The sequence below is a fragment of the Armigeres subalbatus genome, chromosome 2 (genome assembly GCF_024139115.2).
Source record: "Armigeres subalbatus isolate Guangzhou_Male chromosome 2, GZ_Asu_2, whole genome shotgun sequence".
Taxonomy (NCBI): Eukaryota; Metazoa; Arthropoda; class Insecta; order Diptera; family Culicidae; genus Armigeres; species Armigeres subalbatus.
Window position 1 is genome coordinate 332,250,738 of NC_085140.1, and position 17,080 is coordinate 332,267,817.

At 39.3% G+C, this 17,080-nt stretch overlaps 1 protein-coding gene across 4 annotated transcripts in view; it reads right to left on the reverse strand.

The window, feature by feature from the left end:
* The window catches only part of LOC134212771 (chitin deacetylase 1), an 86,207-nt gene that overhangs the window by 47,745 nt on the left and 21,382 nt on the right, over positions 1 to 17,080 (reverse strand). For 2 of the 4 annotated variants that reach the window (XM_062690920.1, XM_062690919.1), the window contains exon 2: positions 16,541 to 17,019. In XM_062690920.1, coding sequence (XP_062546904.1) covers positions 16,541 to 16,595 — 55 coding nt within the window. In that variant the 5' untranslated portion in view covers positions 16,596 to 17,019. The remainder of the gene's footprint in view (positions 1 to 16,540; positions 17,020 to 17,080) is intronic. The other 2 variants (XM_062690921.1, XM_062690918.1) reach the window with 1 other exon arrangement.

Consider the following 17,080-nt stretch of genomic DNA (forward strand, 5'->3'; position numbering starts at 1 on the left):
ACTTTATGGATCTTCCAGAAGACTTCCATTTCAAAAATTGAATTCCATTTGAAAAAAAAATTGAAATACCTCAAACGCCAAATTGTTGATACCGTAAACTGGAGGAACTTTGATCGCCGGGGTAACATTGATCAGGTTAACCATTTTCAATTCGTCCAGCTAAGTCGATTGGTATACAACACTATGGGTCTCCGGGCCTTCTATCAAAACTTCGTTTTTAGAGTGATCATATAGCCTTTCGGTACAACTTTGTTGTACGAGAAAGGCGAAAAATGATCAATGTTCCCCAGGGAATTTAGAGTAATTCCGGAATCATACAAATTTTGGACATCACTCATAGTGGAATCCACAGAATTTGACTAGTTCTTGACATCTCTGATGGGGTCGTTCAATGAATGCGAAACTTTTCGCGAAAAACGAAATACAGCACCAGTTTCATCGCTTCTCTTTGCTATAACATACGGGCTCACTGCTGAAACAAAAAATTACAAAAATAAGAAACAATTCAAATTCCTTTACATTGCTTCGTTTTTGATGGGATGAACAGGAGGGGGTATTGGATGGAGTCCAGGAGCGGTATCCGTCCCTAGCATTCCAGTATTCAACAGAGCGTGATTGATTGGCTGTACTTGAAATGTAATGAATCGTATTGAATAAGTATGTCATCTAGCCAATAAAAACTGTAAACATAATTTATTTCCTCTAACGGAAGTATCATGTGCAATTCGGGCTATCAACATATTCATTATTGCTTGCAGATTTCCATCAATTCTCATCTAGATCAGCCGGTTATTGAAGCTGAAGGCATGCAAGAGAAAACCACGCACTCTCCTAAGTAGAAAACCAAACACTGAATCAAGTACCAATCGCCACAGGCACTCATCATCATCTTAGATCATCTCCCCAGGTAGACGGAAGCGCTCAAGTTAATCAGACGTTAACCACCAGGAAGCACGCAAGAAACAAGCGGGCGCCAAATAAACTGTTGGTTAAGCCGTAGGTATGATACTCGACGAAGATGTCACAGCCATCAGTGGCTGGTTAAACATGTGAGAAGCGCGTGTGCAATTACTACCGGCTTCAGTCCATAACTAGGCAATTCACAGGCAGCACGAATAGAGCCATTTATCCACGTGTGAGCTTGCTGTGAAAGTTTAAAAATGGCCCAAATTGGTGGTCGATTAAAATTGACCAATCTCAATCTGACTGATCGATTGAACACAATCAATCTGATTGAGCCTTTTTAACCGTTATCAACGAAACGTACATATCAATCAATATGGATATTGTTATGTCTCGCACGAAGTAGTGAATCATTCTAGTCCACAGGGCTAAGATCGAATTTTCAAGACAATCTTCAAAAGAAAAGAAGTTTTTTTTTCTCATATTGCCGATGCGTTTTGTAACGATAACGGCCTAGCAAGTATGTTGGCTGGTGTGATTTTTACAAATTCTCACTATTGTTTCATAACACGGCGGTATGTAGCTGCGTTGGGTTGTAAATTTTTCAATTTTCACTTCTTGCTTCATTGTTTTTGCGGTTGGGCTAAGCAGCTGCTGCTGGTGGTTTGTGACGATTCTCTTTTAACTTTATTTTGTTGCATCGCAGACAGCTCTCAAATGTATTACCATTCATTTGTCTTTATGAGAAAAAAAAGCACTGTTTGTAGTCACGTTCAATGGAACAAACTTTTTATTGAAAAGTGAATTAATTTACCAAAACCATTCGAGGAATTTAGTTGAACAAACTAAATTAATGCTTTAATTATTAACAAATTATGCAGGGATTTTTTTTCACTTGAATCTATGCTTCAGGTGAGTGAATTTATCTTGGTTTTGTTGAGTTCAATTTACCTCATTTGTCGTAAGGCCGATACAAATATTTAATTAACATTATGTCCTATTGGTATTGCAATTGCAAGTCGCTTGGGCTCGCAAGTTGCGACAGGATAATCTACGATGAATTACATCCCCGCAACTTCCCGACTAGAACAGCATAACAAATATTGAACACAATTTTAACATATTGTGATATTTATAACTTATTTCGATACAATTTTGTTCTCAGTAGCCTTTATCTTTCAAATGTTGTAACAGGATTATATCATAATATGATTTGAAAAATGCTCAACACCGAATTGCCCAACAGTAGGCAATTAAAATAGATGTAGCAAAGTCTCCCAGTCATAGATATCACAACGCTGATATAATTTGAAAAGGTTGCCTTATTTGTAATGTTGTTAATTTCATGTTCTCGAAAAATATTCTTGTTCAGACAAAAACAAAAAAATTATGATTGTTGATCACAATCTGGAGACCTATCACGACCTGTAAAAAGTCCAACTGCACAGAAACAATATATTTTGTATCTGATTCTGCTATAAATTTTTAACAAAATATGTTATTTTTATGATAAAATTGTAACAAAATTAGATAGTTTTTCGTTTCCAGTAGTGTAGTTTTTGATAGAAATTTAGATATTTTAACAACATCCTGCACCATGTTTCTAACAAATTTTGTTATAAAAATTTAGTATAACATAATAACATAGGATGATATAATTTTGATATGACCTTCTAGTCGGGTTCGACGTCGTAGCGCTGCAGGAAATCTGCAGGACAGGACAGAAAGTGCGGAAAAGCGTGCATAGAGCGGCTAACTTCTACCAAAGCTGGGGCACCAACAACGAGCTGGGAACCGGCTTCATAGTGCTGGGAAAGATGCGCCAACGTGTGATTGGGTGGCATTCAATCAACGCAAGGATGTGCAAGCTGAGGATAAAAGGCCAATTCTTCAACTATAGCATCATCATAATGTGCACAGTCCAAAGGGAGACCCGACGACGAGAAAGAAGCGTTCCCAACGGAAGATCAGCTAGGCGCAGCGTCTCTTGAAGATGACTGGGGAGATATTCGATCCGCCATTGGTAGCACGGCAACCGCTGTACTAGGCACGGTGCCCCCGGATCAGCGAAACGGTTGGTATGACAGCAAGTGTGAGCAGTTAGTTGAGAAGAAGAATGCAGCATGGCCGAGATTGCTGGAACACCGCACGAGGGCGAACGAGGCACGATACAAACGGGCGCGGAGCAGACAAAACTCGATTTTTCGGAGGGAAACGCGCCAGCAGGAAGATCGAGATCGAGAAGAGACGGGGGAACTGTACCGCACTAATAACGCACGAAAGTGAGAAGTTGAACCGTTCACGTAAGGACTGTTCATTAAAGTAAGTGGACACCTTTTTATTGTGTCGCCATCACTAAATTGTATTCCGACTTCCGACGTTTTACTTCCGAACTTACTTCCGACATCATGAACGTCAGAACAAAATTTGAATTTGCTCCTGTCATAAGACGAGTTTATACAATCCCATTGAATTCCACCACTTAATTGTATCTTGACAGATACGTATTTCGACCTCAACAGTAAGGCCGTCTTCAGTGTCTCGTACTTGACTCGACTTACTCGACTTACGAGACACTGAAGACGGCCTTACTGTTGAGGTCGAAATACGTATCTGTCAAGATACAATTAAGTGGTGGAATTCAATGGGATTGTATAAACTCGTCTTATGACAGGTGAAAACATTCCACTAAAAAGCTCAAAATAATTTTCTTATTGAATTTGCTACCAAAACATTGTCGGAAGAGCGTTCGGAAGTGTGGAAATCGACTTCCGAACCTCAATTTGGTGCCAGCGACGTTGTCAGCGACAAAACAAGCTCGATTTTGTGACAGATAACACCGTGCAGTGCCGCGTATTTATTTTATTTTTCCGTGTGAACCTCGTCGGAAGTGGGCCTTGCTGCCAGTTCATCAGCGTCATATAAACAGTTTTGGTCTAAATGCACAATATGAATGGTTTAAGGTTAAAACTTAACGAAAAATTGGTAATTTTCGCTCTGTGTGTAAATAAATTGTTTACTTTTGCCGCACACCTGGATCTGGCATCGGCTCACTACGTTTCTGCTACGTTGGAGATGCTGAAGAAGGAAAAAGTCGATTTTGTCGAAAAATGCCTAAATCCACCAAACTGCCCTGAACTGCGTCCTATCGAAAAATACTGGGCAATAATAACGCGGCATCTTAAGGTAGATGGGAGAGAAGCAAGCTCTGTTGACTGCTTCAAGAAAATTTTTGTCTGCGGCACAATGAAAAGTTACGGAAGAAGTTGTGCAGAATCTAATGGGAGCTGTCAAGTGAAAAGTCCGAGCATTCTTCAGAAAAGAGAAGTAAATATTCGAAATCACGTGAATTCGTTCATATGCATCTTGATTGTCATTTATATAAAGCAACCTTATGAATTTATTCCAAAATAAACATGTTCCTTTGAAAAACAGGTGTCCACTTTCTTTAATGAACAGTCCTTAAGGGCCACGTGCCACAGCCCGATATGTGTAAGGACATAAACGGGAACCTTCTTACAAACGAGCGTGGGGTGATCCAAAGGTGGCGGCAACACTATGAAGAGCACCTGAATGGTGATATGGCAGACAACGGTGGCGGTGTGGTAATGATCCTAGGAGTACGCGCGCAGGACATGTGACTTACAGCTCCAAATCTCCAGGAAATCCAGGAGGAGATCGGCCGGCTGAAAAACTACAAAGCCCCTGAAGTGGACCAACTACCAGGAGAGCTGTTTAAACACGGTGGTGATGCACTGGCTAGAGCGCTGTACTGGGTGATTACCAGGTCCTGCCGCAGGAGTGGTTGGAAGGTGTCGTGTGTCCCATCTACAAAAAGGGCGATAAGCTGGATTGTAGCAACTACCGCGCAATCACATTGCTGAACGCCGCCTACAAGGTACTCTCCCAAATTTTATGCCGTCGACTAACACCAATTGCAAGAGAGTTCGTGGGGCAGTGCCAGGCGGGATTTATAGGTGAACGGTCTACCACAGACCAGGTGTTCGTCGTACGTCAGGTATTGCAGAAATGCCGCGAATACAACGTCCCCACACATCATCTATTTATCGACTTAAAGCCGCATATGATACAATCGATCGCACCAGCTATGGCAGGTAATGCACGAAAACGAATTTCCGGATAAACTGATACGGTTGATCAAGGCGACGATGGATCGGGTGATGTGCGTAGTTCGAGTTTCAGGGGCATTCTCGAGTCTCTTCGAAACGCACAGAGGGTTACGGCGAGGTGATGGTTTTTCGTGTCTTCTATTCAACATCGCTTTGGAAGGAGTAATACGAAGGGCAGAGATTGACACGAGTGGTACCGATTACGCCGACGACATTGATATCATGGCACGTAACTTTGAGAGGATGGAGGAAGCCTACATCAGACTGAAAAGCGAAGCTAAACGGATTGGACTAGTCATCAACACGTCGAAGACGAAGTACATGATAGGAAGAGGCTCAAGAGAGGTCAATGTTAAGGTGACCAGATGTCCCGCGTTTCACTTAATTCAAGATAATGTCCCGCAAAATCAAGAATGTTCTCCAAGAACTTATAAGATTTTTTAAATTTATTATATTGATTAATGGTTTTCGATTTTCGTCACATACAAAGCATCGCTCCAGAGGCTTGATGAGTAGTCTTTCATCCAACGCCACGGCCATACTCGCATGTGGTTTAAACAAATTTGTTTAGCTCTTCCTTACTTTGTTTGTTACTGATGATAATTTTATTTAAGATGTAAGAAATATAATTTGAACGCAGAAAAGAGGTGTCTCCAAGGGTTTCTCATATTGTCATCAACGTCATTTGTATCTTTCTGTCTCCCACAAAATTATAACGTGTTTGTTGGTTTCCAATTTCATTTCATCCTAAACTCTAGCAAAGATTTTAAAGTACAAGATAGTCCACTCTTCAATTTTCCATACATGTCACTGGCGAACAACTTTTCAGTGAGGGCAGCGCCAACTTATGGGGAAAAGTCAGACTATTTCATTAAAAAAGATCAAGTCATCTCTGACATTATAATGTTATTGAAATGTCACTGCACGATGTTCTAAGCGGATGATTTTTTTTCAATTATCTATTTTCACTCTAATCTTGTTTGAATAAATATGAAACACATCTGAGGTATGAGCTAACTAATATTACGTCTTTACTAGTTTTTGCTACACGAATTTAGCTAAATAGTATCATCAGTATCATCGATACAATGCCATGCAAACAAATTAAGCAGGAGACGTAGTCCCAATAATTAGTAATCGATTTTAAGACAGGATGCGAATCTTTAGTCATGATCGTTAAACTGCTTTGAGGGCATCACTGAAATGTGCAGTGCAACATAGTAGCCTGAATTTGTGTGTGCTATCTTTCGCGCCAATGTTGCCTGTTGAGGAGTTATGCAATTATCTCCAGAAAACCACGGTATAAATTTAATTCGATTACTAATTATTGGAAAGATTAATTAAGACGCGGTTTTCACTGGGTGAAAGCTGTTGAGTATTCCTTTCAGCTATGTAGGTTTTCTTTTAACCTGCCCCTAATGGGGAAGCGTCATTAACAGCACAATGAAAAAATAAATTTCCCCATACTAATTTACATGCAAACTTGAAACGGCTTGTGCTAAATCAGTTTAAATCCAAATGAGCTCAAATTTTCAGAGGACACTCAGAACATGATAAAGAAACAGATAAGCACTGTGGAGCAAAATCGATTTTTTGAACCACTCTAGTAGTCCCATTTAGATGATGATCTTTGCGCTGCATAAAATGTTTATATGTGTATGCAGAAAACACGATGAGCAGTTTATATTCCTTTGTTTCCTCTATAAAACACACAAATCCAAAATTTTCAATAATTTATAAGGGAGTAGATAAATATCCCAGTTCAATCGAAGATCCAATCAAATTAATGACGAGATTCGAGTATTGAGCCGTATTTAGTTGTTAGTTGTGTTCTTAGAATCAGTGAGGCGCAATATATGCATTCAAAATCTATACTTTTATTTTGGAGGAAGAAATTGGGACGAGAGATGCTAATTTAGCTCCTCTGGGCTCATAGGATTTGTATTCATCTCTGAAGCACTAATTCGAAAGAGCCATCAACGAACGCTGCCTTATTTATCACTGAAGCACTAAGGCTGTGAACCATTCCACCGTTTCTTTTAACTTTTAGTTAAAATTTGACACTTCGATGGTTATTTTCCCATCGTGGTTAAAATTTTACTCCGAAGCCGACCCATTTGAGTTTTGACAGATTGATAGTTATTCGGAACGAAATGGATTTGGCGCCAATTCTCTCGCGAACAAAGTTTAACTATTGAACTGTCAAATCTAACCATGCTCCGGAGCAGGGTTATTTTTAACCACGGCGAAATAACCATCGAACTGTCAAATTTTAACTAAAAGTTAAACGAATCGGTTGAATGGTTCACAGCCTAACTAGTAATCTGCTACTAATGACCGGTGTATGGCTGCAGAAACAATGTTGAGAAAGAGTGAATCGAACAAATTATTCAAAAATTTAACACCAAATCCAGCCTGCATGACGTTTACCTGCTGATACCTACACGGACAGATAAATCAACCCAAACTTTGAGTTCAATATACGCACTATTGAGAATATCGCAGAAAAAATTTACCCAAATTTGGGTAGTTTTCCCTTTTTTTCCCATGATTGCTATCAAAACTAGAGTAAGATGCAAACACCTCACCGAGGTTGCTCACCCCAATAACCCAAATTTGAGTAAATTCAGTATTCTCAATTTTGAGTTGTTCAAATCCGCTTTGGATAAATTACACTCCGCTTTGGGTAAATTGTTTACATGGGATTAAAGGCAAACTACCTAGTGCCAGAAAAGTCATTTTACTCAAATTTGGGTTATTGGCCCAAACCACGGTTTTGAGTGCAAACAACCCACTTTTGGGTAGTTTCGGTTTTCAGTGTACTTCGATTTGTTCAGATTGTTATGAAAGCGACGATGCACCTTTACGATTTAATCAACATAACGCGTTGCTTTGATGAAATAGTTTGACCGCCATCCGTTGCAGCGCTGAGGTTGCGTTCGCCTGTTTTTGGCAAGAGTGGACTATATTGTTAATATATTATATTTGACTCTAGTGAGGAATTTTGAAAAGCGTGCTTTGGTGTATTCTAGGGATCCTAGTCAAATCCTCATGGACACGAGAACGAGGAAAGATGTTTAATTTGATACCTACTAAAAGAGCTGTAATAAGTAAAATGGAAGGTTTGAACATGCTATTGAGGAATATTTTACTCAATCTGCAACAATAACAATGCTTTTAAAGTGAAGAACTGGAATCATTTCAAAATTCACAGAAATAATAAATTTTCGAGATTTTTCAGAATTTATTTAAAAAAATTTAAATTTTGTCCAACGTTTCGGTATCAGGTTCGATGTCTTCTTCATGAAAAAAAAATGTTTGTTCTTTGTAACGGAACGCCTATCATACTTAACAAAAAGCGATCATTTTTTTTCTTCTGGAAGAAAACATCGGACCCGATGACGAAACGCTGGACAAAATTTAAAAATTTGTTCTAATGAATCAGACTGCATAGCCGAAAAATCTCGAAAATCAACACTACAGTAGAATTAAACAACTAGAAATAATAAAAAAAAACATTTTAATTCATCGAGTAGTGATGCTGCCTTTCTAGCATTTAGTCAAGACACCAACCTTATATGGGGCGTATATGGTCCGATGTACCATTTTCTTCATAACTTTTAAACGCAACGGTCGATCGTTATCAAATTCAATAGTGTCTGTCTGTCCGTGTGTATGTGTCTGCACAAAAGCTAAGAAAAATATTAGACAACTTTCCATATAGTAATTCTTAACCGATTTTCTCGCAACAATTTTCAATCGACAGGGGGCGAAGCCTTGTTGATCACTATTGAATTTTAAAGCGATCGACCGTTGCGTTTGAAAGTTATAAAGAAAATGGTACATCAAACCATATCAACGCCATATAAGATTGGTGTCTTGGCTAAATGCGAGAAATGCAGTATCACCACTCGGTGAATTGGGTTTTTTGTTTCATGCTCATGGAAAAATTTATGATGAATCGTCTGTCAGTTTGCGGGGAATAATAAAAACCTGAGTAAGTTGTAGGCATTTTGAGCAAATTTGAGCGCTCTGCCTAATTGCATAAAACGAATAATACGATCACTTTGAATGTTAGTTAAATGAATCATGTAATCAATACAAATAAGTTTAGTCATCAGAAACTCGCACCGTTGTAAAAAGTTGAACAGAATCATTCACAACAGAGGTGGGATTGTGTGATTGATTCAGGGCCAAGTGAGTCCCAGAGGGGTTTATCAAATTTTAAAGTTTTGACTTTTTGAATAAAAACAAGGATTTAAAACATTTTGTCCCGCGCTGGCACAAAATATATCTGGTCACATTTGTAAGCCATTAACCACGAGTTTCTATCGGTGGTGACGAAATCAAGGTGGTTGAAGAATTCGTGTACTTAGGCTCACTGGTGACCGCCGATAACGATACCAGCAGATAAATTCGGAGACGCATCATGGCAGGAAATCGTACGTACTTAGGACTCCGCAAAACGCTCCGATCGATTAGACTTCGCCGCCGTACCAAACTGACTATCTACAAAACGCTCATTGGACCGGTAGTTCTCTACGGACACGAGACCTAAACGATGCTCGTGGAGGACCAACGCGCACTGGGAGTTTTCGAAAGGAAAGTGCTGCGTACCATCTATGTTGGGGTGCAGATGGCGGACGGTACGTGGAGGAGGCGAATGAACCACGAGTTGCATCAGCTGTTGGGAGAACCATCCATCGTTCACACCGCGAAAATCGGAAGACTGCGGTGGGCTGGGCATGTAGCCAGAATGTCGGACAGTAATCCGGTAAAAATGGTTATCGACAACGATCCGACGGGAACAAGAAGGCGAGGTGCATAGCGGGCAAGGTGGATCGATCAGGTGGTTGGCGAAGTGCAGCCATGGACCGAGCTGAATGGAGAAGACGTTTATGTATTGCACAGGCCATCTCGGCCTTAGTCTGGTAATAAATAAATGTATATGGAGTTGAATGTAATCTGTAATTCATGTTGGTATAATCGGCAGTGCAGTTCTAGTACTCTGTCAGGAACAATGATTTTATATTTGTCCCTACGTTTCGGCACTGATTAGTACCACCTCAAGGAATTCCATGGGGTAATACAATAGAGCTAATAAACTATAGAGGAAGACTGTCGCTGGCGTCACTGGCGAAACATCTTTTACTGGCGAGGATAGGGAGGATGCCTTGATGATCACTTTCGGAATTGATCATGATCGATCATTGCTTTCAAAATCTATGAAGAAAATGGCGAATCAAACAAAAACCTATTGGTGTCTTGGCTATTTTCGAGCAAGGTAGTATTACTACGAGATAGATTAATTAGTTTTTCGGTATTATGCTAGATCAGTGGTCCCCAGTATGCTTAATATCAAGGGCCGCACAGAAATTTTAAGCTTTTGAAGCGGGCCGCAGTATATTTGAAACATTTGCTTTTCAGTTCACTTTGAATATTACAGAATATTGAATATTTGAACAAAATATTTTATTCCTGAATCTTTTTGAAAGAAAATTACATAGGTTTTATCGCTGTACCTGGCTTCAAGTCTGTAGTAGTAAATGAGTGAGTGAGTACCTATAGACCTGTGAGCCGAAGTATTTGTGAGCGGCGGCGGCGGTGTCGGCGGCGTCACGCCGTAAGCAATGTTCGGCGGCGGCGGCGTGAATCGGCGTGAAGAATATTGAGCAGAAAAAAAATGTCACGCTGCAAGGCATATCAAGCTTTTTATGAATTTTATTTTAGGGCTTTTTGTACAATTGCTAGCTACATTCATACTGATGGAGGGAACATCCTAATAGCTATAGCTTGTATCTCCGTCCACAGCAAAAGTTTACATCACATCTTCTAGGGCACTGCCGCATCAAAGCACATAAGTTCATTGGAAAGTACTTCGAATATAAATCCAGAAATTCGTTTAGAAATTACTCAAAATATTCCTCAGAAAATTCGAAGAATGAATTCCAAGAACTAATTTACAATTTCCCTATTGAATTCCTTCAGAATCTCCCTAAGAATTCTCTTGAACATCTATTTGGATATTTGTTCGGAAATTCTTTCCGATATTTCTCCAAAAATTCCTTCAGGATTTTCCTTGGGGAATGCTTCGGAAATTCCTTTGTGGAGTTTTTTAGGAATTTCTTTAGATATTCATTCGAAAACTTTTTTAAGAATTCCTTAGAAAATAGAAGAACCCATGGAAAATTCTTCAAGAATTTCTTTAGGAACACCTACGGACACTGTTTAAGGAATACATTCGAAAATGCCTTTAGGAGAACACTATCTGAATTTTATTAAGGATTCAGAATTTCTAATAGAAATTCTTCCAGTAATTCCTCAAAGAACTTCTTCGGAAACCCTAGGAAGATATTTTTGGTATTCTTTCAAAATTTCCCTTTGAAATTTATTACGAACTTTCTCCAGAAATTCTTTTAGAATCTCTGCAGAAATTTTTTTGGGAAATCTTCGAAAATTTCGTTTGTAAAGGCCTTTCCGGAGGGTTTACTAAAGGAATGTCCAAATTAATTCCTGGTGGCTTTTCTAAAGAGATTTTCGGAGAAATTCCTGGGGGAATTTTCGACTCAATTCTTGAAGGAATAACCCAATGACAATCTAAAAAGATTTTCGAACAGAATTTTTAAATGAATTTCTGAAGAAATATCAGAAGGAATTCTGAAAGGAACTTATGAAGGAATTTTTATTAAGCGTTCAGAAAAAAAAGCTATTGGAATTTTTATAGAAACTCCTATATTTTCCAGGAATTTCTTCGATAATCCTGACAGTAGTAAAATGAACTCAGTTTTCATTCTTGAGTCAAGACAAGAAAAACTCCCAAAATATCGAGATTGCGGATAAAAAAAATTCCTTCGGAATTTACTGCAGAAGTTTTTTCGAAAATGTATATTCAGAAATTGATTCGGTAAGTCATCAAGAAACTCATTCTAGTATACCTTCAAAAATTTCGTCAAGAATTCGGAAGATCGGGAATTTCTTCAGGAATTCATTAGAAAACCTCCACAAATGAAACCAAATTGAATTGAAATTTCCCTCAGGAATTACTTCGGAACTTTTTAGGGTCTTAGATTTTTTTAAGGAATTCTTCTGGAAATTCCTTCAAAAATTCTTCTAAAATTAATTCTGACATTTCCACCAGGAATTCATTCTGAAATACTTTTTGGAATACTTTTAAAAATTTCTACCCATGTAGATGGGTACAATTCCCCACAGTTGTAATGGATTTGACGTGCCCTTCCTCAAAGAAACCATTCCTCGGAAAGCTAAAAAAAAAATGCGAATCTATTAGTCTGTCGGATTACACTGTTGAAAGGATATTCTTAGAGATGTCGTAAAATCCCGATTAATCGATTAGTAATTAATCGATTACTCTCGATTCTTGTCGATTATTGAATCGATTAATCGTTGAATAGTAATCGATTCAAAATTAATCGATTATCACAACGATTAATCGAAGTAATCAATTAATTTGCAACATCCTTATGATGTCGTAAAATCCTGAATTATCGATTAGTAACTAATCGATTACTCTCTATTCCTCTCGATTATTGAATCGATTGATCGTTGGGTAATAATCGATTCAAAATTAATCGATTATCACAACCAGTGTTGGTAGAATCATGCTCAAATCTCACTCACCTAAGCCTCATGCGCGAGCTGACTCGCTTGCGATTCTGCATGGAGAACATCGCGCATGAGTTTTTCACGCAGAATCGCATCGTTTCGCTCATTCGCCGAAAAATGATTTTGCTCTGAAAAGTGTCAAAACCCAATCGAAGCGTATTTTATGTTTACGTATGAATTTATTATCCATTGTCTCAAGCACAGAAAGTTATTCCGATGAAAGTTATTCCGAGCAAAAATCACGCAATGATGCAAACCGCGAGTCGAATCATGGGCGATTCCCTGAGCCATGAGTCGGGTATGGTTTGCCTCGTGTTTGATTTGAATCGTGGATGAGATTTGAGAGTTTGAGATTTTACCAACACACAACGATGAATCAACTAATCGGAGTAATCGATTAATTTGCGACATCTCTAGATATTCTCTCTATCCCGCGGGCTTTGCGTCTCTGCTTACGGGTCCGCCACTTCCATGTTTTGGCCTTCATACAGCTGTGCATTGAAATCAGAATGGTAATTAAATTTGACTGTACTATTGGGTAGCTAAAGCCGGAAGGGTACGATAGGCAGGACATGTTGCAAGAATGCCGGACAGCAGACCTGCAAAGATGGTGTTCGCTCCGATCCAGCTGGTACGAGACGGCGTGGAGCACAGCGAGCGAGATGGGCAGACCAGGTGCAAAACGACTTGGCGAGCGTGGGGCGCATTCGAGGATGGAGAGCCGTGGATTGTGGCGTCAAATTGTTGATTCAGTGTTATATGTTTAGATTTAGACTAAATAAATGAATGAAAACTATTGGGTGGAGCCGTATGCAGAGCAAGACTCAAGCCAGGATGGTGTATAACTACATACATACATGCATACTCTTAAAAATATTTACAAAATTCCCTCGGAAGTTCTTTTGACAATTCCACTGGAAATTTTACATTTTTCCGTAAGATATTCTATCCCCTCGGAAATTCATTTAGTAGTTCCTTCGGAATTTTCTCCGCCATTTCCTTTAAAAATTCTAGGACGTATTTTTAGATATCTCCGTAAGAATTCCTAGAGCAATTTCCAAAGGAACCAAAGGACATTCTTAAATTTCTTAAAGAATTTCTTTTGGGATTCCTCCAAGAATTTTGGAATTTTCGCCAGGCGTTCCTTCAGAAAATCCTCCAGAAATTACTACAGGGATAAATCCAGAAATACCTCACGACTCTAAGAATTTTATACATGCATTCCTTCAGAACTTCTGAACTTCCTTCATTACTCCTGGACTTCATTCGGAAATTATTTCAGGGCAACCAAAAAATTTCTTTGGAAATTGTTTATCAAATAAATCGAAATCATTTTTTACAATCAAAATCATTTAGCACATCGATACAGTGACAAATATAAAAGCAAACACATCTGCTAAAGTTATAATAGCAATTTATTTAAGGTTCAAATGTCATACATCAAATCGACTTCTTTTTCTTGCTGTTCGCTTCTTTTTTTTTGCGGAGAGCCTACTCATTCGCTCAGATCTGATTTTGTACAAAGTACACAAACATTTCAAAAGGTATCAAACTCTATATTTTTCCACAAAATATTAACGTCCTTTTCAATACCTGTACAGCGCACAGATTATAGTGATACGAATAAACAACCTCAAACATGCATCTGAGATTGATTTGTTGTGCATCCTTCTCCTAATTACACAATTTCCTACATGCATTTTAAATGAATGTAAAATTATGATGCAGTTGACTACCTTCTCAAATGTTCGTCCAGATTCAATGGATTGTTTACATGACCATATGATCAGTCTTCTCTCTGTGTACATGAAAAGTGATGCCGTTTTAGCATTACATTATTATTTTAGCATTACATTACATTATCAACACTTGAATTATGAAAAAATAAATAACCTGCGTTGCTTATGAATGCTTGCGTTTTTACAGTTCTTACATCTTATATTTAGTGTCAATCTTCTTCTTCTTCTTATTGGCATTACATCCCCACACTGGGACAGAGCCGCCTCGCAGCTTAGTGTTCATTAAGCACTTCCACAGTTATTAACTGCGAGGTTTCTAAGCCAAGTTACCATTTTTGCATTTGTATATCATGAGGCTAAACACGATGATACTTTTATGCCCAGGGAAGTCGAGACAATTTCCAATCCGAAAATTGCCTAGACTGGCACCAGGAATCGAACCCAGCCACCCTCAGCATGGTCTTGCTTTGTAGCCGCGCGTCTTACTGCACGGCTAAGGAGGGCCCCTAATTTAGTGTCAATATATAGCATGAAAAGCATCATTTTCATAGATTATTGCTTGATGTTTACGTACATATTCGAGAAAACAAGCATAACATATAGAACAAATCAACACGCAACACTGAACGATGCTTTTCGAGTATCTGCAAAGTTTAAGAGAGCGTGAGAGTAAATCGTCGGTTTCCCCTCCTGGAAAAATATTTTTTCAACTTTGCAATCTTTTCTGCAAAAGGCAGTTTTTTCAAATAATATTACGAAATTCATCCAAATGAAGCGGATGTATTGAAGTCACCACTATATGTTGATTAGTTTTAAAACAAGAGTGCTTCCCCGATTCAGCTGGGGAATGCATTTTCTCCTCAGTGGGCGGATTTTTTCCTGGGGGTGGTACAAGCACGTGGCTGTTTTCTTGTCAATGACTGGATTACGGTAATTTGGGCCTTAATGTCTAATAGGTTGCTTTGGTTTGGAAGGTTGCGTTTGTGTTGCTCAATCATCGGCGTGAAATACGAAGTTCGGCGGCGTGGAGCCAACCGGCGTATGGCGCGCCGCCGACACCTTGACCGGCGTCGGCGTACGTCAATAAGTGTCGGCGGCGGCGGCGTGGTGCGGCGGCGCACAGGTCTAAGTACCTACCGATTTTGCAATAGCGGGCTTGACACGAGAAGCCATAGCATCCTTTCGCGTCAGTAGCTAAAAGATTCTGAGAAAAACCCTATTGGGATTATGATCAGCATCCGCTCGAGATTCTATGAAGCATCCACTCAGTATTTTGTAATATAGCAATATTCATTCGAGATTCTAAACAGAATCCTTCTGGAATTCCTAACAGATCCCCTTTGAGAATAATCAGAATTTGTTTGAGATTCTAAAAATAATCCACTTGGGACTCTGAATAGAATCCGTTCGGAGTTTTAAACAGAATCCGTTTGGAATTGTAAAGAGAATCCGTTTGTGATTCTGAACAGAAGACCGGTAGAGATTCGGAGTAGAATGCTTTGAGATTCTGAACATAATCCTTTTGGGATTCTGAATTCAATCCGTTTGGGAATGAACAGCATTCGTTTGAAGATTCCGAAAAGAATCTGTCTACGATTCGGGAAAGAATCCGCTTGAGATTCAGAATAGGATACGTTCGCGATTCTGAACCAAATATGTTTGGGATTCTATACATAAAAAAAAAACTTGATTTCGTTAAATATTTTTCGTAGAGTAAAGGTTTCCCCAAACACACGCGACGCGATTCTACCGCTTGACGACAGCGATTTTGTCGCCATTGGTATGGAAGCGTAAATAGAACATTGCCTGCAGCGATCCAACGATAGAATCGCGGCTGCAAGTTGTCGCGGGCCGCACTTTGGAGATCACTGTGCTAGATGTACAAAAATGCAAGCCAACAGACCTTGTATTTATTTTCTGAATGCTCCTGTTCCACCATAAATTAAATACGTCGGCATTACGTACTTTCACTTTGTCCCGATGAAATTACGCAACAACCTGCCACAGCAGTAACTATTCATATGTTGTTTTCGTAACCTCCATCGTCCAGAACCCACCCGACCGACATCAACACTAATTATACAGCTTCTTCATTGCAGTTAACCAAAAAAAAAAGCATCTCGTTTACGGGTTATTGGTACGTACCGTTTCCAGTGAAAGTAAATAGCGCGGCCGTTGCGAAAAGTATAAATAGACCCATTCCGGCAGCAGCTGTCTTGCGCGCCGAATCAATCGGACAGGCGGAGGCGTTTGCGGTTAATGTTTGTATATCTCCGTCTGTTTCCCTCCTCGGGTGAGGATTTTCCAGCGATGCAGATATTAATTCAATTATTCGGTTTCCGCCTGATTCGGAAGGCCACTGCACACACTTTTACTTTAACGGCGCGCACCGTATTTTCGTTATTCTGCTCCGACTTTTCCCACGCCGAACGATATTGTGTTGATACCATCCAGTTGTTGATTGTTTGATGAACTCACTTTTGGAAATTTTGTTTGTGTTTCATTGCAACGCTTTCATGGTTGCGATCGTTGATCTTTTTCAAATTTGGTTTAAACTATACAAACTCGATCGTTAGACTCACAATTGAACGCATTACCCGTTTCACTATAGTCGAACCACAGGGCTGGTAGATATTTGATTTTCAGTTTAGATTCGAATAGGATATATGGTCATTCACCAATTAC